This window comes from Trachypithecus francoisi, unplaced genomic scaffold (assembly GCF_009764315.1).
Source record: "Trachypithecus francoisi isolate TF-2019V2 unplaced genomic scaffold, Tfra_2.0 Contig01440, whole genome shotgun sequence".
Lineage (NCBI taxonomy): Eukaryota > Metazoa > Chordata > Mammalia > Primates > Cercopithecidae > Trachypithecus > Trachypithecus francoisi.
Window position 1 is genome coordinate 31,072,193 of NW_022681431.1, and position 14,641 is coordinate 31,086,833.

General features: G+C 43.8%; 1 protein-coding gene across 2 annotated transcripts; it reads right to left on the reverse strand.

Moving 5' to 3' along the window:
* Positions 1–576: 576 nt before the first annotated feature.
* Positions 577–8,558, reverse strand: THAP1 (THAP domain containing 1). 2 transcript variants are annotated; one of them, XM_033232533.1, is made up of 3 exons: positions 7,681–8,558; positions 3,202–3,397; positions 577–2,248 (listed from the first exon to the last, which is right to left on the reverse strand). In XM_033232533.1, the coding sequence occupies exons 1-3, from the start codon at positions 7,749–7,751 to the stop codon at positions 1,874–1,876; spliced, it is 642 nt and encodes a 213-aa protein (XP_033088424.1). In that variant the 5' UTR covers positions 7,752–8,558; the 3' UTR covers positions 577–1,873. The 2 variants fall into 2 exon arrangements, with proteins under 2 accessions (XP_033088424.1, XP_033088435.1); XM_033232544.1 differs by lacking the exon at positions 3,202–3,397.
* Positions 8,559–14,641: the final 6,083 nt, after the last annotated feature.

Sequence of the window (14,641 nt, forward strand, 5' to 3'; positions counted from 1 at the left end):
AGTAGAGATGGGGTTTCACCATATTGGCCAGGCTGTTCTCAAACTCCTGACCTTGTGATCCATCTGCCTCGGCCTCTCAAAGTGCTGGGATTACAGGCGTGAGCCATGGTGCCCAGCCCAACTTCAAGTAATCTTCTAATCATTATTTCTATTTTTTTTTTTTTTTTTTTGAGGCGGAGTCTCACTCTGTCGCCTGGACTGGAGTGCAGTGGCCGGATCTCAGCTCACTGCAAGCTCCGTCTCCCAGGTTTACACCATTCTCCTGCCTCAGCCTCCCGAGTAGCTGGGACTACAGGCGCCCGCCACCTCGCCCGGCTAGTTTTTGTATTTTTAGTAGAGACGGGGTTTCACCGTGTTAGCCAGGATGGTCTCGATCTCCTGACCTCGTGATCCGCCCGTCTCGGCCTCCCAAAGTGCTGGGATTACAGGCTTGAGCCACCGCGCCCAGCCACCATTATTTCTATTTTTGAGATACTGGTTCATAAAACATCAAATATCCATGAATCACAGTGCTATCCACTGGCAGCATGGCAGTGAACTACAATGAAAACCAGTTCTACAAAAGACACTTTGAACGCCATTGTTTCACACCTTTAATACTGTCTTAAAGGGTCTATTACTCTTCAACTATCTTAGTGTACTTTGAAATATAAAAGTAATAATTATCATTGGAACAGTTATTCTAAATCTAAATAGATAACTCCTATAGTAATATTTGTTTACTCAGAACATATTTTCATTTCCAATATATGTAAAATTTCTCACAAAGTCAGAACAGAACTCAGTTTGAACAGAAACCTCAGTGTTTAAATCTCCACATTCAGTAAAATAAACACTACATAGTAGGTTGTTCTGAATATAAATCACTCATTTAAGTAAATGGGATATAATTTCTAACTTGTGTTAAAAGTGAAGAAATAATTTTTTATGTGAAGACTTGCCCCAACTCAGTCAAGTGCAAGATTATCATATGATACAAATCAAACTCTACTAACACAGCACATTTGTCAGAGACTTGGAAGGCAGATACATAACTACAGCTGGGGAACTGGATGTCCTTCAGCTAGAGGGTAATGAAAGATAAAAGCATATCATAGATCAGGACCCAGTTTTAATTACTTCATTGATGACAATGCCTTACTTTATTTATTGAAGAATGTTTCTTCCACTGAACATACACTTCTAACTTTATAATGCTAGACAGAGGGGAAAAAATAGGAGCCCATTAAAAAAAAAATCCACTCTTAGAATCTAAAGTTATTGATCAGATACGCAATGACTCTTTTCTGCTGTGAAGACAATCAAATCTTTTTTCTTTTTAAGTACTGACTTGCCAATTTATCTTTGATAACTGATTCAGAAAGATAAATGAACCATGTGACTTTACATATGAGAATATGTACATATATATATATATATATATATTCTGAGAAGTTATGTCCCATGATCTGACCCATACTTCTGATTTAAAATATAACTAAGTTCTCTCAATAAAACAGTACTAATTTTAAGTTTTAAACTGAAGTCACCCTTTTAACTACACTGTTCTCATTCTCTTTCCTTTTTATTTTTACATTATTTCTATAAATACTAAAAAAAAAAAACCCAAATCCCCAATCTTGAAACCAACTTACATTAGAGGTCTGATGTTAGTTTATAACTTTTAAAATATTTTGTTAAAATGTAAAAAACCTGAAATTACAAACAAAAAAATTTATCCTTTTACAGTATATATCGAATTTTTTTAAAAAAATATTCTGAACTGTTTTTATATAAGTAATCAAGTGTTATTTTTTTTAAATGAAACTCCTTTATAGGCTAGAGGAGGATATGTGGTATCATCCCATTAAAAATCAATATGCATTTCATTTTTTTATGCTGGTACTTCAACTATTTCAAAGTAGTCATTTGGTAGAATCACATAACCTCTTTCTGATACGTCGTCTTTCTCTTTCTGGAAGTGAACAACCTCCTTTAATTTTTCAAGCTGCCGTTCTTGCCTTCTGCATCGCTGCTGTGCGGTCTTGAGCTTCTTTCTGAGTTTTTCAACTTGCTGTTCTAGCTGATGAATCCTTTTCCGCTGGTGCATTGTATCCTCCACAGTATAGTTGTGGTCACAGAAAACTGAGAGATTAACAGGGGTCTGAAGAGGCGGCATTAGTAATCCAATAGCAGCATCAACCTGGGAAACAGGAGGCGGTAAAGGAGGTGGGGGAAGCTGTTCCTGTGGCTCCAGAAGATCTTCTTTCTAAAACAAAAATACAAAGTATGTTTGAACTCAGTAACTAAGAATAATAGTTTAAAACAATTTGTGGACTTACCAGGGGCAGTGGCTCACACCTGTAATCCTAGCACTTTGGGAGGAAGAGGTGGGCGGACCACCTGAGGTCAGGAGTTTGAGACCAGCCTGGCCAAACGTGGCGAAACCCCGTCTCTACTAAAACTACAAAAATTAGCCGGGTGTGGTGGTGTATGCCTATAATCCCAGCTACTCGGGAGGCTGAGGCAAGAGAATTGTTTGAAACCAGGAGGCGGAGGTTGCAGTGAGCCAAGATCATGTCACTGCACTCCAGCCTGGGCGACAGAGAGACTCTGTCATAAATAAACAAACAAATAAATAAATAAATAAATATTCTGTGGAATTTAAGAAATATTAGACTTTTTTGGTGAATCAGTGGTATAGAGACTCTGTCATAAATAAATAAATAAATAAATAAATAAATAAATATTCTGTGGAATTTAAGAAATATTAGACTTTTTTGGTGAATCAGTGGTATAGAAACATTCCAAAATGAGAAAATAGTTTCAGTTTGAATAAACTTTTCTACCTGCAGTAAAGGGACGGTGCAAGAAAGAGACAAAATGAATAATCAGATCCAATTAAATACTAAGCACTGAGAAGAAAAAATGCTTTGAAACTAAACTGTTGCTGATAAAGAAAACCCAAAACTTATCAATATATAACTGGCAGTACAGAGTGATTTTTAAGTAAGTTACAAGGGCTGGACTAAGTTTCTTAGTGTGAGGATATTTATCTTAAATAAACCGCATTTTGTGTTTTCAGAAGTGTATCACTGTTAACTACACAAAGTTCCAGGCACATTTATTCTCTTAACGCTAACTGAATTTTCCACATTTTAATCAATGAACATATCAATTTGACAAACAGAAAGCAACCCAATATTTTAAAACGCATATTACCTTGTCATGTGGCTCAGTACAAAGAAATATTGTGGGCACAGCATTCTCTTTCAGTAACTTGTTGTTGCACTCTCTCTTAAAGCAGTCCGGAGTAAAGTGCTCTGAACAAATACTGCTATACTTGGTGGGTTTAAAGTTTTTTCTTCTGATAGCTGCCTCCCATTCTTTACAAAGACTGGGTCGAGTAAGAGGAAACCTAAGAAGAAGGCATAATTCAATTATCTGTGCTGATTTTTTTAAAATAAAGGCACCCAAACTTTCCAACTTAGGAAAGATCTTACACTGGTATTAAAGATGTTACAATGGTATTATCATACTGGATTAAAGATTGGCTCTAGTTATCTATCTCATTTATTAATTAAAAAAAATTTTTTTTTGAGACGCAGTCTTGCTCTGTTGTTAGGGTGGAGTGCAGTGGCGCAATCTCGGCTCACTGCGCCTCCACCTCCTGGGTTGAAGTGATTCTCCTGCCTCAGCCTCCCAAGTAGCTGGGACTACAGGCGCCTGCCACCACATATGCCACCATGCCCAGCTAAGTTTTGTACTTTTAGTAGAGACAGGCTTTCACCATGTTGGCCAGGATGGATTCGATCTCTCGACCTCGTGATCCGCCCACCTTGGCCTCCCAAAGTGCTGGAATTACAGGCGTGAGCCACTGCGCCGGGCCCTCATTTATTAATATTTAACTTTTTATAGTGAGTTCACCAAAAGATTCAAGTAAAATACATACTATAGAATAAATGTGCCCGTGGCTCATGTCTGTAATCCCAGCACTTGGGAGGCCAAGGTCCGAGGGACTGCTTAAGTCCAGGAGTTCGAGACTAGCCTGGGCAACACGGCAAAACCCTGTCTCTACAAAAAATACAAAAATTAGCTGGGTATAGTGGCATGTGCCCAGGTACTTGGGAGGCTGAGGCTGAGGTGGGAGGATTGCTCGAGCCTGGGAGGTCAAGGCTGCAGTGAGCTGAGATGGTTCCACTGCACTCCAGCCTGGGTGACAGAGCCATACCCTGTCTCAAAAAGAAAAAAACTGTATTCATATTTTTTACCAGTAATTTTCTGTGTGCTGCACAGAAAGACAGAGACTGCACATTTGTATCTATGTACTGGGAAAGAGGGGCTTCTAGTTCTCTTAGCATCAGTCTGACAAATATGAATAGGCTAAATTTGAATTAAAGGCAGATAATAACAAAAGAAAAGTATTTATTTTCTAATCAACTGGGATGTCCATTAGGCCCAGGTAAACGGGGATAGTGAGAGTTTACATTTATTGTGGTTTTACTCTTCCAAATTAAGGATTTGGTAAACTGTGGGGATTAGAAAAAAAAACAAAGGAAGGGGGTTTCGAATTTACGTTTCACAGTTTTCTCTTCCATGTACAATATGCTAAGAGCCTGACTCTGCTAGTAAGAGATCTTTATGACAGTCCCTTTTCTTTGTACAACATAGCACTCTCTGCTGCCACGATGCAGACGGTGGGGTAAGTGGTACTCCTAGAAAATCAGCTGGGGCTGGGCGTGGCCTGTAATCACAACTGTAATCCCAGCACTTTGGGAGGCTGAAGAGGGCGCATCAGGAGGTCAAAATATCGAGACCATCCTGGCTAACACGGTGAAACCCCGTCTCTATGAAAAATACAAAAATTAGCTGGGCGTGGTGGTGCGCGCCTCTAGTCCCAGCTACTCAGGAGGCTGAGGCAGGAGAATCGCCTGAACCCGGGAGGCAGAGGTTGCAGTGAGTCGAGATCGTGCCACTGCACTCCAGCCTGGTGACAGAGCAAGACTCCATCTCAAAAAAAGAAGAAAAAGAAAATCTCAGCTGGAAACGGCCTCTATACGTATAAACTAGGGTGGCATTTGCTGGTAAAATTCAGTACCTATGGCCTCCTGGCTCTGTAAGCATAAACTATGGTAGCATTTGCTGCTAAAATTCAGTACCTAGGGCCTCCTGGCACAAGGACCACAAATTTACAGCTATTTGTGAGATTCTGTTAAAATCTTTCCCATCTACTCTCCCTAAACCTGCTCTTTTAGATAAGGGATAAGATGCAGGTTAGCTCTTCTTTGATTCAATCCGTATGTGTTTAACACCTAGCAGAAACAGTTATTTCTCTTTTTTTTTTTTTTTTTTTGACATGGAGTCTCGCTCTGTTACCCAAGCTGGAGTGCAGGGCAAGATCTCAGCTCGCTGCAACCTCCATATCCCAGGTTCAAGCGATTCCCCTACCTCAGCCTCCCAGGTAGCTAGGATTACAGGCGTACGCCTGTATTTTGTATTTTTAAAGTAGGGACGGGATTTTGCCATGTTGGCCAGGCTGGTCTCCAATCCTGACGTCAGGTGATCTGCCCACCTAGGCCTCCCTAAGTGCTGAGAATTACAGGCATGAGCCACCGTGCCTGGCCAAAAACACAGTTATTTCTGACGTGTGAATACCCTCCTTAAACTTGTTTCCAGTGCCAATGAAACATTTTCCGTAATTTTAGATTCCTTCTGCCATGCCATCAGAAATGTGGGTGGGGAGCTGCACATGTAATCCTGTTACCATCACCTGACCTTTTCCTACATTTCGAAAGAACATGTTTACAGAAATTCCAATTAAATTAAGAGACAATATTAGGATATCTTGAACTGAATCCTGTAAGCGTTCTATCCCCTTCGCCAAGGGGTAACATCATTACTCTGGAGACCTCTCTATGTTCTACACACATTTATTTCTATAGGGTCCATCTCACATGGTATCAAACACACTTAAAAAATGCATGGACACTCCCCTAGTAAACACAGATGGCTCCACACCAAAAAATAAAAATAAAAAATAAAAAAAAAAGGCCGGGCGCGGTGGCTCAAGCCTGTAATCCCAGCACTTTGGGAGGCCGAGACGGGCGGATCACGAGGTCAGGAGATCGAGACCATCCTGGCTAACATGGTGAAACCCCGTCTCTACTAAAAAATACAAAAAAAAAACTAGCCGGGCGACGTGGCGGGCGCCTGTAGTCCCAGCTGCTTGGGAGGCTGAGGCAGGAGAATGGCGTAAACCCGGGAGGCGGAGCTTGCAGTGAGCTGAGACCCGGCCACTGCACTCCAGCCTGGGCGGCAGAGCAAGACTCCGTCTCAAAAAAAAAAAAAAAATAAAAAAAAAAATAAAAATAAAAAAATTGAAAGGATATTTAACATTTTGCTTTTGTAATTATTTACCTAATTATAAAAGATAATTAGCTAATTACCTATGGCTAATTTGTATAGTTTACCCCTGGATCTGATTTCTTAGCTATCTTCTGCGTATAGTCGTCAGGAATTCTTACAAAGAAAACAACATAAATGCAATTAAAATTTGTAAACAAATTCAGCTGAATATGTTATGTCACATTTTACAACCATTTGATTATCATAAGTAATTGCAACTTTGCACTTTTTTCCTATTTTCAAGAGAATATTTTTGATCCTAGCACTCTTTTTTTTTTTTTGAGACGGAGTCTCGCTCTGTCTCCCAGGCTGGAATGCAGTGGCCTGATCTCAGCTCACTGCAAGCTCCGCCTCCTAGGCTTACGCCATTCTCCTGCCTCAGCCTCCCAAGTAGCTGGGACTACAGGCGCCCGCCACCTCGCCCGGCTAGGTTTTTTTTTTGTATTTTTTAGTAGAGACGGGGTTTCACCGTGTTAGCCAGGATGGTCTCGAACTCCTGACCTCGTGATCAGCCCGTCTCGGCCTCCCAAAGTGCTTGAGCCACCGCGCCCGGCCGATCCTAGCACTCTTAACTGTGCTACCTACTGGATAAGACAGCTCTGAAAGCTGTGGGGCAGTTTCTTTCGAAAGAGCTTCCTCTATGCACAGGTAATGCCATAATAAATAAAGATCAGTGTGAGTCATTTTATTATGATCCATGTTGTAACTGTCCATATTATCATTATTGTGTGCTGAAAAGATAACGATTTATCTTGGCAGTACCTGAAGCTTTCTTCAAAACTCAGGGTCCTTAAAGCTTAGTTCCTAGAGATTGGGGGCAAAAATTCTCCGTGATTTCCCAGCCAAAAAACCCTTAATTGCTACGATGCTGGCCTCCCATCCACGGCAAGGAAAAAAGTAGTGATTTATTCGTTTAAAGGCCTTTGTTTCTATTTCAAATTTACCCCTAGACGTTATTACAACACCTGGCTGCCCTGTGACCCTGGTGGCGGCAAAACCCGCGCCACCACAGGCATCGCCCGCGGGCTCCAAACTCGTCAACCGAGGCCTCGAGCGAAGCCTGCAACCAGGACCTGTTCCAAGAGCGCAAGAAACGGCCGCCGCGGCGACGCGCGCCGAGAACGCGCGATCGGGCGACGGTTCCCAGCGGGACGCGATGGGAAACGCCTCGCGCGGCTGGCCCCAGACCCCACCCGCCCCCTCGCGCGGACACGCGCCTGGCTCCGCCCCCGGCCCCGCCGGTCGCGCGCCCCCACCCTAGCTGAGACCGGCCCCGCGAGGCGCGCGGGTCCTCACTTGTGGAAAGAAACGGGCTTGTCCTTGTCATAGCGGTTCTTGCAGCCGTAGGCGGAGCAGGACTGCACCATCCTTCCGGTCTTCAGGCACTTCACTTCTGCCGCCGAAGGCAGGGGAAGCTGCTCTCAGTGTCGCCGCGCTCGGTTGGACACCCTCGCTCTTTTGTAGCTTTGGCCAACAGTTACAGTGCTGGTGGCCTCCCTCGGGGGTGACTAGTGTGCCCGTTTTGTTGTTTGCATTAGCAGAAGGACCACAGCCATCGCCCGTCTCCCATCTCCAAGATGGCGGAGGCAGCTTCAACCTCACCTCTCGCGAGGGGTGCGTCCCACTGTCTCTGATTAGCCCCGAGGTCAGAGGTAACGATTCCTGGGAAGCTAACTATTGGCTGAAGCCAGGTGTTTCCGGCGGTGGCTTCAGAGTTGCGGAAGTGGGCGGAGCCCTGGACTTCCGGTAGGTAGGAAGGAACAGCTTGCGGGGGAGGAGGCGCGGCAGTAGGCCGGATTCCAGGGGCATCCTCCGGCCCCGGGCTGTTCCCGTGGGTTAATTGATGCGGCGCTTTTCTGGGGCGGCTTACAGTAGGAAACAACTAGGGCCTCTTGGAGAACAGGTGTAAAGCCGAGGTCATTGATTGCACCCATTTCTTTAAAACGGCGGACACAGATGGTGTATGATTAATAAAATTGTGGAACCTTTTCCCAGAATGCTGATCTTCTTCCCATTACCTGTGTCTTCAGGCATCACAAGTCTCTGAGAGCCAACGTGACAGGTTTTTAGCAATGAAAAAAGACACACTCGCCAAATCATCTGAATTGCCGACGCAGAAGCATTATATATATGTATGCATATATACGTATGTGTGTGTGTGTGTGTGTGTGTGTATGTAATTTTTTTAAAAAATAGAGGCAGGGTCTCCCCACTTTGCCCAGGCCAGTCTAGAACTCGAGCTCAAGGCATCCACCTATCTCGACCTCCCAGTGGGTTGGGATTACAGGAGTTGAGCCACCAGGCCCTCCCTCCCCAGAAGCTTTTCTGAAGGGCTGTCCATTGCTGTGATTTCCATGTGCTGTGTTGCAAATAGGGAGCTGCTGCAGCAATTTTCACATCTGAGAGAGAATATGTCAGAGGGGTTGGAACTAGAGCGACTCTGTGTTGAGTGAGGGCTAGGAAAATGAGGCTGGGACTTGCTGGGCTGCATTCCCGGAAAGTTAGGTATTCCTAGCCTCTAGATGTATACCATTAAGGCAACAGATTGATAATGTTTACTAAACAGACCCAGACTTCGAAGTGTCCAGATATCTCAATATTTTGAGAACAGCAGCATTCCTAATTTTGCTTTAAAGATAATATTGGGCTGGGCACAGTGCCTCACGCCTGTAATCCCAGCACTTTGGAAGGCCAAGGCGGGCGGATCACTTGAGGTCAGGAGTTCAAGACTAGCCTGGCCAACATGGTGAAACCCGTCTCTACTAAAAATACAAAAATTAACCAGGTGTGGTGGCACGTGCCTCGAATCTCAGCTGCTCTGGAGGCTGAGGCAGGAGAATCGCTTTAATCTGGGAGGCAGAGGTTGCAGTGAGCCGTGCTTGCACCACTGCACTCCAGCCTGGGCGACAGAGTAAGGCTCTGTCTCATAAATAAATAAAGATATCGATTCTTACATAATATAGTAATTAATCCTTTATCACAAACCCTTGTAGCACAGCACATCTCCCCATGATCTTTTTTTATTCTATATATAAACTAAGTGTTGTACTTAGGGTGGATGCGTTCCTTCTCTTTCTTTCGGGAACGCCCTACTCTGTCTGTGGAGTAGCTGTACTTTCACCACTTTACGTTCTTAATAAATTTGCTTTTGCTGTGCACTGTGGACTCGCCCTGAATTCTGTCTTGCATGAGATCCAAGAACCTTGCCTTGGGGTCTGGATTGGGACCCCTTTCCTGTAACAGTTTTACTTCATTCCCTGCTCCTTTTCTTTATATAGATCTGAGCCAGGCAAACCTGGAGAGCAGAATGTTGAGTAATCCCTTGGCCCTTATTCTCTACCTTTTCTGCCCCTTTAAATGTTGGTGTTTCCCCAGGGTTCCATCTTCTGGCCTCCTCTAACTCCTAAACACCCTGCTTCTTAAACTGAACCAAATACCATAATTCTGTCATGTTTTATTTCCTTTGTATATCCGTTCTGCCTTTGGGATTATCATCTGTGAATTATCTGTTCAACAGTTGCCTAAACCAGAAACCTTGGAGTCATCTTGGATTAGTTTTTGTCACCCATAAAATCCTTTGATGACCAGGTTAATTTTAATAGACTAAATAAATAAATGCCTCTTAAATCCATCCCTCTGCATGTCTCCTCACTGTTCTTTTTCTTTTTTTTTTCTGAGAGGGAGTGTCGCTCTGTCGCCCAGGCTGGAGTGCAATGGCACGATCTCAGTTCACTGTAACCTCTGCCTCCTGGGTTCAAGCAATTCTCCTGCCTCAGCCTCCTGAGTAGCTGGGATTACAGGCACCCGCCACCATGCCCGGCTAATTTTTGTATTTTTGTAGAGACGGGGTTTCACCATGTTGGCCAGGCTGGTCTCGAACTCCTGACCTCAGGTGATACGCCTGCCTCGGCCTCCCAAAGTGTTGGGATTAGAGGTGTGAGCCACCACACCCAACCCTCACTGTTCTTTAATTATTTTTATTGTTATGTTTAATAGAGATGAGGTCTCACTGTGTTGCCCAGGCTGGTCTCAAACTCCTGGGTTTAAGCTATCGGTCAGCCAGGGCCTCCCAAAGTCCTGGGACTACAGGCATGAGCCACGGCGCTTTGCCTCCTCACTGTTCTTGACCAAGCTCTCATGGTCTTAACCTTGCAGCAACCTCTTAACTATCCTAGTCTCCAGTTTTACCTCTCTCCATTCTATCTTCCATAGAAGGGTTGTGCATGCCTGCCACACCCCTGCTCGTATCTTTCCAAGGCTACCTGCTGTACTGAATAAAATCCAAACTTCTTATGGTGAGTTATAAAGCTCTTTAGGACAGGTACTTCTGCTCTTCCACCATCATCTCCCTCCACTTGTCTTTACCTCTGTTCCAGCTTTATGTCTTAGAGGGCAGGCTGTTTTGTGGTTTCTTTAAATAGGCTGTTTTCCTTGACTTGAAATGTCCATCCCTGACCTGTCCACCCTTAAGATGTGGCTTAATGGCCTGGCGCAGTGGTTCACGCCTGTAATCCCAGTACTTTGGGAGGCCGAGGCAGGTGGATCACGTGAGCCCAGGTGTTCAAGACCAGCCTGGGCAACATAGTGAGACCCTGTCTCTACAAAAAATACAAAAATTAGCCAGGCGTGTTGGCACATACCTGTAGTCCCAGATACTTGGGAGGCTGAGTTGAGAGGATCCCTTGAACCCAGAAGGTTGAGGCTGCAGTGAGCTGTGGTCATGCCTTTGTACTCCAGCCTGAGCAACAGAATGAAACCCTGTCTCAAACAAGCAAACCAACAGTTACCACGAGCTGGGTGTCAGGGCTCAGGAAGCTGAGGCAGGGACTCAAGGCAGCCTGGACAGCATAGTGAGACCCTGTTTCTAAAAAAATTGTTTTTAGTTAGTCAGGTATGGTGGTGCATGCCTGTAGTTCCAGCTACTTGGGAGGCTGAGGCAAGGAGGATCCCTTGAGCCCAGGAGTCTGAGGCTGCAGTGAGCTATGATCATGACAGTGAGATCCCATCTCTAAATTTTATGCACATACACACATAGATATGTATTGCTAAAAAAAAAAAAAAAAAAAGCTAATGATCCCCTGAGCCTTCAGCAAATGGTGATCTTTTTGCTGATGGAGAGTCTTGCTTTGATGTTGATGGCTGCTGACTGATGATGGTGGTGGTTGCTGAAGGTTGAGGTGGCTGTGGCAAGTTCTTAAAATGAGACAGCAATGAAGTTTGCTGCATCGATTGACTCTTCCTTTCATTAAATGTTTCTCTGTAGCAAGTAATGCTGTTTAATAGCATTTTGGTCACAGTAGAACTTCTTTAAGAATTGGAGTTAATCCTCTCAAACCCTGCCACTGCTTTATCAACTAGGTTTATGTAATATTCAAAATATTCTAAATCCCTTGTTGTCATTTCAACAATGTTCACAGCATCTTTACCAGAAGTAGATTCCATCTTCAGAAACTACTTTATTTCCTCATTTATAAGAAGCAACTCCTCATCTGTTCAAGTTTTATCATGAAATTGCAGCAACTCAGTCACATCTTCAGGATCCAGTTTTAATTCTAGTTCTCTTGCTGTTTCTATCACATCTGCAGTGACTTCTTCCACCGAAGTCTTAAACAACTCAAAGCCATTCATGAGGGCTGGAATCAATTTCTTCCAAACTTCTGTTAATGTTGATATTTTTCCTCCCATGAATTATTGATGTTCTTCAGGGCATCTAGAATAATGAATCCATTCCAGAAGGTTTTCAACTGACTTTGCCCAGATCCATCAGAGGAATCACTATCCATGGCAGCTATAGGCTTACAAAATGTATTTCTTAGGTAATAAAACTTGAAAGTCAAAATACTCCTTGATTTATGGGGCTGCAGAATGGATGTTGTGTTATAGGCACAAAAACAACATTCATCTCCTTGTACATCTCCATTAGAGCTCTTGGGTGACCAGGTGCATTGTCAATGAGCAGTATTATTTTGAAAGGGATCTGTTTTTCTGAGCAATAGGTGTAACAGTGGACTTAAAATATTCAGTGAACCATGCTGTAAACAGATGTGCTGTCATCCAGCCTTTATTATTCCATTTATTGAGCACAGGCAGAGTAGATTTACCATCGTTCTTAAGACCAATAGGATTTTCGAAATGGTAAATGAGCATTGGCTTCAACTTAAAGTCATCAGTTGCATCAGCCAGTTGCATCTGGCTGACAAGGGAGTCAACCAGTCCTGTGATGCTTTGAAGCCAAGCATTGAATTCTCCTTCCTGGCTACTAAAAGTCCTTGATGGCATCTTCTTCCAATAGAAGCCATTCTATCTACATTGAAAATCTGCTGTTAGTGTAGCCACCTTCATTAATTATCTGAGCTGGATCTTCTGGAGAACTTGCTGCAGCTTCTCCATCAGCACTTGCTGCTTCACTTTGCACTTTTATGTTATGGAGATGGCTTCTTGCCTTAAACCTCTTGAACTTCCAATGCTAGCTTCCAATTTCCAATTTTGTTCTGCACTTTCCTCACCTCTCTCAGCCTTCGCAAAATTGAACAGAGTTGGGGGGGCGGGTTGGGGATTTGGTTTAAGGGAAGACCATTTAAACTTTTTTCTTTTTGAGACCAAGTCTCGCTCTGTAGCCCAGACTGGAGTGCAGTGGCGTAATCTCTGCTCACTGCAACCCCCACCTCCCAGGTTAAAGTGATTCTCCTGCCTTAGCCACCCATGTAGCTGGGATTATAGGTACGCACCACCACACCCAGCTAATTTTTATATTTTTAATAGAGACCGGGTTTCACCATGTTGGCCAGGCTGGTCTCGAACTCCTGACCTCAAGTGATCCTTCCACTTTGGCTTCCCAAAGTATTGGGATTACAGGTGTGAACCATGGCACCCGGCCCATTTAAACTTTCTCCATATCAGCATTAAGCTTTTTTATCATTCGCGTGTTCACTGGACTAGCACTTCTAATTTCCCTCAAGAATTTTTCCTTTACGCCAGGCGCGGTGGCTCACACCTGTAACCCCAGCATTTTGGGAAGCCGAGGTGGGCAGATCACGAGATCAGGAGATGGAGACCATCCTGGCTAACACAGTGAAACCCCGTCTCTACTAAAAATACAAAACAACAACAACAACAACAAAAATTAGCCGGGCATGATGGTGAGCTCCTGTAGTCCCAGCTACTCGGGAGGCTGAGGCAGGAGAATGGCGTGAACCCGGGAGGTGGAGGTTGTAGTGAGCCAAGATAGTGCCACTGCACTCCAGCCTGGGCGACAGAGCGAGACTCTGTCTTAAAAAAAAAAAAAAAAAAATTTCCTTTACATTCACAACTTGGCTGTTTGGCACAAGAGGCCTAGCTTTCAGCATGTCACGGCTTTCAACATGCCTTCCTCACCACGCTTGATCATTTCTACCTTATGATTGAAAGTAAGAATCTTAGCGAGGACTTAGTGGGCATTGGTAAGGTTATTAATTGGCCTATTTCAATGTTGTTGTGTCTCAGGGAATAGGGAGGCCCAAGGAGAGCGAGTCTAGGGAATAGCCAGTCAGTGAGAGCACATACACCTTGTATCAATTAAGCTCACCATAAGTGGGTGCAGTTTGTAGCACTCTAAAACAAAGATCAGTAGTAACATCAAAGATCACTGATCACGGATCACCATAACAGCTATAATAATAATGAGAAAGTTTGCAATATTGCGAGAATTACCAAAATGTGACAAAGAGACGTGACTTGAGTACGTGCTGCTGGAAAAATGGTGCCAACGTACTTGCTGGAAGCAGTGATGCCACAAACATTCAATTTGTAAGAAGTACGATATCTGCAAAAATCAATAAAGCAAAGTACAATAAAATGAGGTCTGCCGGTACCAAAATACCAGAATAGTAGTTTATTAGCATTACCATGGGTATTGAGGCCACTGGGCATATCTCTGAGGTCCTCTGGGCATGTGTCTGATAAATGTCAGAATGGATAACATTGTGAACTGAAAAAGTGTATTTCAACTTAGAGTTCCCTGAAATTGTTTTCTCATTCATTGATTCAACAAATAGTTACTGACTATGCTGCATGCATAGTTCTGGGGGCTTGGGATACATTAGTGAAGGCGATTTCTACCCTCAGGGAGCTAATATTCTTGTGGGATTAGGGAGGCAGATAGCAAACATGTGACCACAGAGTATGTTAGCCGGTGAGAGGTGCTCTGTGGGCTGAGGGAGTTGCAGGTTGCCTTATGGTGGACAAGACAGGCCTAACAGAGAAAATGGCTATTGTGCAA